We start from the raw sequence: 11,961 nt of genomic DNA, 5'->3' as shown, positions 1-11,961 counted from the left end.
GAATTGGCTAGAAGAGAATTACCTGCATGCTGTGACCAAAAGAAGGCAAAACAGGAAATAGCGTGGGTTGCAAACACGAGCAGGCGTGGCTAGCTACCTAACATTAGCATTCAACAGATAGAAAATGATACACTTCTCTACTTTACTCTTTATCTTGTGCCATTTGCTGTCCTTGCATTTAGTGTCAGCCATGTAGCATCCATCCTGCTTCGTCTGCTTGTGTTCCTTTACTCTGCAGTTTCAGTATGTTAACCCTTTGAGGTCTAAGGGCATTTTAAATATATTCTTATATTCTCCATTTAAGGGCATTTGCATGTAACGTGATCCCATGTGTTTCATGTCAAAATGTTCAGAACAAACTCAGCATTCTGTATATAGTGACGTCCAAAATTGTTCCAGAGCAATGTATAAATAGATAATTTGGCCCTAAAGCAGAAATATTTCTCAAATCTCTTGTGAAAAACATACATACACTCAATTGTTTTGGGTTCACAAAAGTAGTGTAATATCTGAATAAAATAGTAAATAAATGTCTAAAATTAAATTTTGTAATATCACTTTTTGGGTAGGAGTTGTTTCAAACATTACTTGGACTCGCAGGTGCGTCTTTTGTCCTCAGAGGGTTAAAGGAAACTATACATTGTTAATGAAAGGTCAAACCCACCCTCCCTCTCAAAATGTCTGGAAATTGATTCATTGGACATTGAGATTCGCTGTTTCACCTGTCAAAGTGATTAAAAGTGATCAGATTGACCTCTGAAAGAAATTAAATAACCAGAGTTATATATGGTGTAAGCCTCCGACTTAAAGCATAAAGATGGCATTATTTTATCTTTTCATCACTCTCTTATAATCTCATATATAGACCAAAAACAACCCTGACTCAATCCTGCTAACAAGCGCTGTCTGTGTAACTGATGACACAAGCTGAGAGGAATCAGCTGATCTGTCTGTATCATAATAAAGTATGAAGGAATGTGTCAAAAGCCACAATGTGGCTTATCGTTTTTTCAGGATAATGAAGGTCTATGCAGGGTGTGAACTACGGGGGAGCTAGGGGGAGCTCGGCTCCCCTTAATAAGCATGGGCTCCCCTGAAAACGTGAGTTGTGAAAAAAAAATTGGGGGGGGGCCCTAAAAATATGAGCAGTGTGTCATTTTGACCTGCAATTTCAGTTTTGTGTAATGTGATCATCGTGGATTATTATGTGTAAAATTGAAAAAAGTATTCATTCTTGCATGACGGCGATTTAAACCTAATTCACTTCAATAAAGATATCTATACATGCTATTCTTGTCATGAGCATCAAGGAGTGGCGGCGCTGCGGTGCAAATTCAACTCATGTTTAGTACATGTTAACTCAAAGATTCGTAGAAAAAATATAAACGTTGGAGGCCATTAATCGACACGCAAAGTCCTTGAAATCCATTCTGCAGTTAGCATCATATAGCCATGGCAAAAAGAAAACAAGGCAGTTTAATTCATTTTGGTTTTAAATTTAAAAAGAAAAATTGTGTAGCGATGACGTAAATAGCACGACCGATTCACCTGCTGCAAGCCCTGTTAGCACACCTCCCGCCGGGGTGACGGGAGCTGAAGAAATAATGTCCTCTTTAGCTGAAGATGGTGGTGGTAACAGCTCGTCAGAGGCCGCTCACGATCCTAACCCCTCTTGCTCCTCTCTACTGTTAAATTGGAACAGCCAGCAGTGGAGAGATTGGAAGAGACAATATACATGGCTGTTTGTTAACCCTTGTGTCATCTTTAACCCTTGAGAGAGATTATCTATTGATTGATGGAATAGCTGACAGTATAACGCCTTTGCATCTTGAGAAAAGTCACACTTGGCCATTGGCCACATCCTTTGGTTTTATTCAGAATAGATGCAAGTAACAGCTACACGTTTTTCACTTCACCTTTTCACATTTTAATAGCAAAGTTCTTGTTTATTTTCAGGCTGGAGGCAATTCTAGGGGCAACTCCCAATACAATTTTGTTTGCAGAGTAAAGTCAAAGCTCAAACGGAACATGTTAAAGGCTGTTTCCCCTGCAGGGACGTCACGTACTAAAACCTAAGTGTTGCTCCTCCAAAAGGCCTCAGGCAATACTGTAACCACAGTCCGCACACACTGTGGATAAACAGCACTTTGTTCAAATGCTAACACGCTGCTGGCAAAACGGTTAAAGATGGAAGCTTGGGGTGTGTGTGTCCCCCCCCCCCCCCGGTGAAAAACAAAAAAGTGGCCCAAAGGCCACAGTAGAGTTCGAACACTGGGTCTATGACACCGAGTTATATGATGCTAGACAACAAAGACAACTTGTTTTTATTATGACGGAATTGGAAATTCGTTCTGTGAATTACGCTTGTAGCCTAACTAACACAGAAAGCCACATATTTCAAAATAAAACTGAGCTAAATAGAGCACAGATCCAGCAGAAATATACAAAAATTGATGGATAAATGTTTAATTTGTTATGTTTTGTATATTTATATTGATATGCAGTGTTTTTAAGTGAAAATAAAATGTTTGATTATGATCATCATGTCACACTAAGAATCACATTCACTGTCAGCGAAGACCTATTAGCCATTAAGACAACAAGAAAAGCTGTTATTTAGTTCTGCAACAGCTGCAGTTACACAAGCATACGACACACACAGACTCTTTGGCGCATCTGATGCAAGTGAATGACGATGAAACTACCCTTGAGTCTTTATCCTTCACCTTCCAGATAAGACAACAGACAGCTGCGGTATCAACTTCTACACCAAGGACTACAAATACTAAAAAGCAGACAGCTTCTATACATAGAAAAGATGCCCAAAGCAATCCCTTTTCCTAATTTGATCGTACTCTCTTGCACACTTTATTCAAATAAATCATCATGGAAAATAACTTGGAAAGGAGCCTTTATCTCAACATGAAGGGACTGAATGTTTTAGGCTTCTGCTTAAAAACTGAAGAGTAGAAAATGTTATGATTACGATCACAATAATACTGGCTAGAGAGGAAAAAAAAAAAACCTGCAGCGCTCGGAGTTTCCACCACACAGCTGAACGACCCAGTTTGCCAATTACTGAGCAAACCATGGCCAACCATAATTTATCACAGTGCAAGGGAAAACATACTTGGCCATCTGGCCAACACATGTCACCTTGACATGTTGAATCTTGTTTTATTTGGCTGATCTAGCCTTGTACCGTCCTCAGGAGTGGAAGGTGTTTAATTAATGCACTGGAGTACATATCTGATCTACTCGTCTTACCTTTTAAAGGATTCTCGTAAAACTGTTCCTCTGAGATTCTAAACAAAGCAAATGGTCCGTGCTTGTAAAGCGAATGTCTCCCTTTTGACTTCTGCTGATGAGGAGCACTTTGAAGACAAAGGTTTAAAATATAGAAAGGAATCAGCAATGTTACGTAACGCTGAGTTTTGTTCAAACACTCCACAGTGTGTAGGCTTAAACAGTGAAGAGACTCTGCTTCAAATGGAAGAAAAGCGTTAAATACATTAGCAGCCAACTGGAACATAAATGGTCCCAAAAACCTTTTTTTTCTGTACAGTAGCAACATTACAAGCAAACCTGCAAGTGTGTATAAAAATCATCTCAGCATGTCACATGTAAAATCCAACAATGACGCCTTCCCAAGGAGATCAGTTCATCAGCAGTGGTGGAAGAAGTAGCCTACTCAGGTCCTTTACTTAATTCAAGTAGGCTAGTTAAACCCCAGTGTAAAAGAACACAAGTTACAAGTAAAAGTCCAGCATTCAAAATCTCACTTAAAATGTGTTTTTCTTATGTTTATGTCCTCTGATTTCCGCGTAAGGAGGTTGGGGTGCTGGATGTGTCAAACAATCTTTCACCCAGGAGACCGGGGTTCGTGTCCTGTTTGAAAATATAAGTAAATGGTGAGTTTTTGTTTTAACTTTATGGACCAATGGAGCCATGCCACGTTCCGTGCCACATGCTAGTAAAGTAAAGTAACATCTGATTTGAACCCAAACCCCAATCCCAAACATAACCAAGTAGTTTTTGTGCCTAAAATCGCAACCTTTACATTCAAAACAGCAACCAACGTTCTCTGGTTTAGATATTAGGGTTGTATTTCCACCACCACTAGGGGGCGCTAATTTATAAAACGCTCCTGTGGGTCGTATTTGAGGGTAGGAATCATAGACAGTAAACTGAATGGACAAAGCGACGCCGTAGACTTCGACGGAAGAGCAGTGAAGTCTATTATGGCATTTTTCCACTACATGGTACCTGCTCAACTCAGCTCGGCTCGGCTCGGCCGCGGTGCACCGTCCTCCTTTTTCCATTGTAGATTTAGCACCGCCTCATGCGTGAGGTGAGCGTGGCTGGTCATCATAGCGATGCCGCAGGAAACTGCCGCGACCTAATGCGACACACACACACAGAACATTGAATGTGTGTTGTTGTTGCCACAGCCAGAAGACAAATTTAGTTTCAAAAGAAGCTGGATGCAGCAAAAAAAACACCGCTGGCTAAACTATTTAAAAATGGCGGTTTTGTTCAGGACACCCCTGTCTGTCGCTAGCAATGATGACGCAGTGATTAGTGACGATTCTCTCTGAGCAATCAGTAGTCTGCAGTAGTAGGCTGAGGTGATACTAAAAAAAGTACCTGTTGGCAGGTACCAAGGACTTTTTTTCATAATGGAAAAACCAAAAAAGGCGAGTAGAGTCGAGCTGAGTCGAGTAGGTACCATGTAGTGGCAAAACGCCATTAGAAGCACTTTTCCGGTGATGGCTGAGCGTTACTGCGCAGCCTCCAACTGAGCTTGCCGATGTAAATGTGACGTGAGCAACCTGTCTGAAAGTTGTAAGTCTTCTGGTAGCTGTGCCAAGAGAAATCTCAATCATTCTGAATCTTACAGAGACGGAGAGCGTAGGTATATGTAAGGGCCCTGACACACCAACCAGACAGGCCGACCGTCGGCAGAAAAGCCAGTCGGACTGATCAGTCGGGTCCCGAGGTCCAAAAAATGCCTCAGAACACACTGAGGCGACGCCGACTTGAGCGCACGCTCTGCGCGTGCGCGAAACATAATACATCTCCATACCAGCAGACGGCGCTGCTCTGTATTGTTTCCATTAACAGTCTGATTATTTCCCAGAAAATGAGAACCGGCAGCTGATTGGACGAACGCGTCACGTGGTTCTTTTTTCTCCGGAAATTTACAGCCAGACTGTCATGGCGGCTTGTTCAGAATACGATCTCATATTGTACTAAAATAGTTCACCGAAACGTGTTTCTGAAAACATTTTAAGCGAGAAATAGGCCGTGCAGTTGCTGAATCTGTCTTCATTTCAGATTGACAAAGGTCAGATTAAAAGATTTTTGTCAGATTTTGAGCGGCTCATCCACTCCCCATTTCCGGGCGAGTCCCGACTGCCCTGTCCCCGACTGAACATGTCGGGTCGGCCCAAATGAAGGCCGACGGCTCCTCGGACGCCGACGGCACGGGACTCACAGAACAGACTCGAGTCACGGACCTCGCCAGACGGCCCGATGCCCGATTATCGGGCTGGTGTGTCTTCTCTCTAAGGAGAGTCTCCAACTGAGAGAGACGACGTAAATGTGACGTGAGCAACCTGTCTGAAAGTTGTAAGTCTTCTGGTAGCTGTGCCAAGAGAAATCTCAATCATTCTGAATATTGCAGAGACGGAGAGCGTAGGTATATGTAAGGAGATAACATAGGCACAGGCTAATTATTGATCACTAAAATGCTAGTTAACATTGGTGATTAAACTTAAACAGCTAATGTAAGTCGAAACTGCCTGCGAGCTTCTCCTGTACTATACGGTAACTCCTCTACTATGCAGTAATTCCTCTACTATGCAACAGTAAGTCTCGTGGTTATGACACAATCGTTAGCCTATTTTTATAAAAACGTCTGCTACGGAGCCATAACATGAGTACAAGGTAATGGAGCCTTTTATACATTGTCGTGTTTCTTTAGAAATAAATAATGGACAAATATATTTTTTTATATTTAAACGCTTCAGATGTAAAGTTATTCGCTGTCTAAGTGAAGCCAAAATGAATGGCAGTCAATGGAATGCTAACAGCAGGTAAGTGCTAGGTAGCATCAAAAAGTCTCCATAGGAGGTACGCTTTGCGGATGTTCACTTACCCCCTTGGTAGGAATAAATGTCCCATGTCGTCCTAATAGTTTAAAGGATTTATTGAGACAGACAAAAACAGAAACACAAAATATATTGTTGTTATCATTTATGTTAGCCAATGATTTACTTTACAAGAAAGGAGCAGTAAAATGTCACTAAGTACAGTTTTACAATTTTTAAATACTTGTACTCTAGTTAAGTATTTCCATTTTATGATCATTTATCTTTCTACTTCATTACATTTCAGAGGGAAATATTGTACTCCACAGCATTTATCTTACAGCTATAATTAGTTCAAATTTGTATATATGCATAACATTTATAAATATCTAAAATGTATAAAAAAAAAATGTCATTCTTTGTTCTATACATTTTATAAAAGATGCATTGTTAGATTATAGATTAAATAGGTTAGATTTTACTTTGTTAAACACTTTGCTGCCAATACTTGAAATTGAATGCAAGACTTTTACATGTAATGGAGCATTTTTTTATTGTGGTATTGTTACCTTTACTTAAAATATCTCAGCACTTCTTCCATCAGTTATTTCATCTTGGGGAATCATGTTTTTGAATGTAGAAGGACCCATTACCCCTCAGCTATGTACCATGTTTTTCTCCACCTGTAACAGAGTGCTATTCCTACTTGAATAAAGTTAGGTATTAAAAGTTCCAGCCCCCAATTTTATCAAGCTCCAATTAAAACCATCACATTCCACCCTGAAGTAGTCCATCCCCTTTTTTCACACTGCCTTGGAGCAAATAATTAGGTTTTTTTTTTCTTGTAAAGTTTCTGGGTTTACATAAAGTGAAAGGGCTGAGTCTGGGAGGGCAGAAGGTGCTGTCGCTCTTCCACAAACAGAACAAGAAACATCCATGAACACAAAAGTTGTATTCTCTTTCATTTTACTTTGAGCTTTTTCTTCTGAGAAGCTTCTTCAAAAGTTCCCTTGGAAGAGAAGTTTTTTTGTCCCCATACTAAGGGAGATTTGAACTGCGATGTCTCTGAGAGGTGAAGTGTGTGTGGTGACGGGAGCCAGTGGATTCCTGGGAAAGAGGCTGGTGAGACTGCTGCTGGAGGAAGAGAAAATGGCGGAGATTCGACTGCTGGACAAACAAGTACAGCCACAACTTCTATACTCTCTGGAGGGTAAAATCTGTTTATTTACAATTAAATTATTCATCGTTTTTTTCCTCTGCAGCACACATGAAATACATTAAAAGTACAGGGAGAAGTTTGTCTTTATAGTGTGCTGTATACATCCATTTCACATTGGAAAAACTTGAATACTAAAGTCTAAATATGAATGTAGTATTTACTCGTAATATTATCAGGGACAATGCTTATATCATGGGAACCCTTTGTCATTCCAGCAGTTCAATTAAATTAAATTTTTATTTTTTATTCAAACGTAATTTAATCAGGAAATACAAACTTTATTTTCCACGAGCAAAATTAGGCAGCAGTCACAAATTAATGTCAATATATTTTACCCTCAACTGAAATAATAGTCTTAATATTATTATTATTTAATAAAATCTTTTTTATGTAAGTATTTAACATTAAAATTGTTATTATCATGGTTGTTTTGTTTTCTGTTTTGATGTTTGTAGGCTCTTCTCCTGTGTCATTTGTTGCATCTCATAACCCTTAAATTGCCTTCTCGACTCCTCCACTTGCCTCACGTCTTAGTCCCTCCCACCGAGGAGGCACGGGAGAGACGCGAGGAGAGAGGCAACGAGCAAATGTGTTTTAGAGGGATGGGGCGTCCTTTCCTCTAAAGCGTCACATGAGTACGTCAGCTGTTTGGGTGGAGATAGCAACTCCTTCAGCTGCACAGCTCCCGGGAAGGCTGCTCTTGTGTATCCTTGCCTATAGCTCCTCGGTGATCCCTCCTCGATGCTCACTCCTCGGTCCTTGGGGCAGAAATAAGAGCTTTGAGACAGCCTTCACCGAGGAGGGACGGAACAACATCCGGTTTAGCCGCAGAGTGGAGGAGCTATCAAATAAGGGTTATGAGATGCAGCCTCAGTCTTGTTTTATTTCATGTCTTGTGTGTTTTCCAGCCTGTGTGATTGTCAGCCCCGTCCTGATGTGTTTCACCTGTTCCTCGTCAGCCCTCGTTTCACCTGTCCCTCGTTACCACCCTCCTTTTCCTGTGTATATACGCCCTGTTTACATGAATACGCTCGCGGGTGAAAACTTCAAAATATTTTATCAGATGTGCCTTTTGTTTAGACGGCGATGGCATTTTTGGGGCTTAAAAACGCAAAAAAGTGAAACCACCCTCCAGAGTGGAAATCTTAAAAACGCCTCTGTCTGTGTGTGCATTGTTTAGAGCAATAACTCCACCTCCTCGTCTGTCCAGACAAAATTGTCAGCTTTTGTTGTTCGCTTCGCGCTACAAGGGAGAGGAGAGGGAGAGAGGAGGAGAGGGAGACAAGTAGAAGGAAGGTTCTACGCAGGTGCGCAAACTTGGTGCATCGCATTTCACACACTTTTGCATCACCATATGCACGCAGATTTCCCCCCATAACGCTCGTCTAAACGTGGAATATAGAGTGAGAACGCAACACCACTTTTGCGTTTTCTCTTCAGATCGTTTCCGACTAAACATAGCCTTATCTTGGGTTCTCTTGTTTCAGTGTCATGTCTGAGTTTGTTCTTGGTTCTCTGTGTATCTTTCTAGTTTGTAGTTTCCTCAATTGTTTTTGTTTTTCTAGTTTTTCTGGATTTCTTTTGTTGTCTGCCTGTTTTTGGATTCAGCTTTTTGTTATTAAAGTTCGCTTCTCGTTCTATATTTGGGTTTTCATTTGAGTTCACAAACCATGACAAAGATATATAAGATAGAAGTCCACTTTAAGGCTTTTATATTTGGACTACTTTACAGCTTTTCATGTGATGGCAGCATTACATCTACTTAAGTTTAAAAGACACAAGAAAATACAAATACTGTAGACATACTTTTACATATCAAAAAAACAAACCTTATATTGTGTAAATTGATGAAAGTTTGTCATTTATTTCATGTGTGTCAGAATGTAGAGGCGACACAAAGTTGAGTGTTTTCGAGGGCGACATCAGAGACGGGGATTTCTTGAGAAAAAGCTGTCGAGGTGCATCGATCGTCTTCCACATCGCATCCATCATTGACGTTTATGACTCAGTGGAGTACAGTGAGATGTACGGGGTCAATGTCAAAGGTAAGGCCGTCGCTTTAATGCACTGAAAGATGAAGCAGAACTCTTTTGATTGCTTACACCTCAACTGACTTTGAGTGCTTATGCATCTATTGACTTTTCAAACTGCTTTCCTGACTTGCTTTGGTTGACATTTCAGCTGCTGGTTCCACCTCAAAGGAAATTACAAACTGCTTTCATTGGTTACTTTGACACTTCAGCTGCTTTGTCTGCTCACATTTCAACTGCCATGAACTTTTTTTAAGTGTTTACACTTCAACTGAGTTCCTTTTTAAGCAGTTTTAAGGCTGTGACAGACCAACCAGACGACCGACCGTTGGCAGAAAAGGCAGTTGGACTGATCAGTCTCCCCAAGTTGGTCAAAAAAGTGTCTCGGAACACACCAAAGCGACAAGACGTAATATGTTTCCATAACAGCTGGCGGCGCTAATCTGTATTGTCGCCCAAAAAAATTAAAACTGGCAGCTGATTGGACAAACGCGTCACGTGGGTCTGGCTGCTGCTTCCGGATTTTGGATTTTTCAACCGGCCATTAATGGCGACTCATTCAGAATACGATCTCATATTGTACTAAAATAGTTCACCGAAACGTGTTTCTGAAAACATTTTAAGCGAGAAATAGGCCGTGCAGTTGCTGAATCTGTCTTCATTTCAGATCGACAAAGGTCAGTTTAAAAGATTTTCGTCAGATTTTGAGAGGCTTAGTCACGCTCATCCCGCTTGCCATTTCCGGGTGAGTCCCGACTGCCCTGTCTCCGACTGAGCATGTCAGGTCGGCTAAAATGAAGGCCGACAGCTCCTCCAACGGACGACGGCATGGAACACACCGAATAGACTCAAGTCACTGACCTCGCCAGACTGTCCAACGGCCGATTATCGGCCCGGTGTGTAGCTGCCTTTACTTGAACTGACTTTTCCACGTCTCATTGCTTGAACTTTATTCAGAATTTACACTTAAACTAAAACTTGAACTCATAACACTTTCACTGTAACAGCCTTTGACTTCAACGTCACACTATTTTTGTCGTACAGATTGAAATGCATTGAATTATTTTAATTTCTTGACTTAGCAAGAAATGATATACAGTACAGTATGCATTCACCGATGGTATATATAGACACATGAAGCAGAACTCTTGATTGCAACTAACTCTTTCTTTAGAGTTTCAACTTCAGCCATTCCTGCCATTAAAAAACGTTTAGCCGCAGCTTTTATTTCATTTAATCTATTTGCTTTCCTGTTGCCCTCATCTAAGATAACATAAACAGTGATTAAAATCTCTTTTAACTCATATGAACTCAAGAGCACCTTTCCTTTGCAGGAACGCAGCTGCTTCTGGAGGCTTGTATTCAAGAGAACGTGGTGTCCTTCATCTACACCAGTACCATCGAGGTGATGGGACCAAACTCTAAAGGTGAACCCATAATCAACGGCAGTGAGGACACAGTTTACAACTGCACTCTGAAGTTTGTCTACAGCAAGACCAAAAAGGAGGCTGAGCAGAGAACTCTGCAGGCCCACGGCGAGGTGCTCAATAACGGAGGCCGGCTGGCCACTTGCGCCCTCAGACCTATGTACATCTACGGGGAGGGCTGCCGCTTCCTGCTGGGCCACATGAGCAAAGGGATACAAAACAAGGGCGTTTTGTTTCGTATGTCCCAACCGGAGGCTCGAGTGAATCCTGTGTATGTTGGCAACGTGGCTGCAGCCCACCTCCAAGCAGCCCGCAGCCTCAAGGATCCACAAAAAAGAAACGCTATCGGAGGAAAGTTTTACCTAATTTCTGATGACACGCCACTTGGAAGTTATTCGGACTTCAACCACGTCATGATGTCCCCTCTGGGCTTCAACATTCAAGAGAAGCTCATGTACCCGCTCCGCCTCCTCTACGTGGTCTGCTTCTTAATGGAGATGCTGTGCATGATGGTGCGACCTTTCGTACGCATCGTCCCGCCCCTGAACCGGCAGCTCGTCACCATGTTGAACACGCCGTTCAGCTTCTCCTATCAGAAGGCTAAGAGGGACCTGGGATACGTCCCCAGATACACCTGGGAGGAAGCACGCAAACGCACCATTGAATGGCTCGCGTCAGAGCTGCCAAAGGAGAGGGAAAGAATAAATACTAAATAATTCATAAAAAGTTGTTAGTACTAATAAGTGTTTGAATAACACCGTCTTCCTGCCACGACTGGAAAAACAAAAGTTAAGTGAAAGGAATGGGAAGCACACATTCAAATTTTACTAGTTTAGAAAAGGTTTTAGTTTGTTTTTTTTGACTGATATTTCCAGCAGGAGTCGCCAAAGATTCCTTCACATATGATGTTTATTCGTAGGCAACATAAGCTCCACTTTACTCTGTTTCTTAACATTTGGCTTTTTAGATAATTGCCTCAACCTCAGGAGAGATGATGTAAGGTAGACAGTACAGTAAACAATGTTAACTTAACCCTATGAGGGAGAGGAGGATTGGACTCACAACACACTAAAAGCTTAAATACAAAAGTTTTTATCTTGTAGCTTTGATTCATGTCAATATCACCTGATGTTCATGTACTGTCCTGGCAATATGTTCCTACTATTAAAGTTTATGGTGAGAAAAAAACCTTA

At 41.3% G+C, this 11,961-nt stretch overlaps 1 protein-coding gene across 1 annotated transcript; it reads left to right on the top strand.

Annotated features, from left to right (window-relative positions):
* The first annotated feature begins 6,946 nt into the window (after positions 1–6,946).
* Positions 6,947–11,961, top strand: hsd3b1 (hydroxy-delta-5-steroid dehydrogenase, 3 beta- and steroid delta-isomerase 1). The gene is made up of 3 exons (XM_031312428.2): positions 6,947–7,302; positions 9,192–9,356; positions 10,676–11,961. The coding sequence occupies exons 1-3, from the start codon at positions 7,152–7,154 to the stop codon at positions 11,482–11,484; spliced, it is 1,125 nt and encodes a 374-aa protein (XP_031168288.1). The 5' UTR covers positions 6,947–7,151; the 3' UTR covers positions 11,485–11,961.

Source organism: Sander lucioperca, chromosome 8 (assembly GCF_008315115.2).
Source record: "Sander lucioperca isolate FBNREF2018 chromosome 8, SLUC_FBN_1.2, whole genome shotgun sequence".
In the NCBI taxonomy this organism is placed as follows: Eukaryota; Metazoa; Chordata; class Actinopteri; order Perciformes; family Percidae; genus Sander; species Sander lucioperca.
The sequence above is the reverse complement of the archived record's forward strand: the minus strand, read 5'-3'. Positions and strand labels throughout refer to the sequence as shown.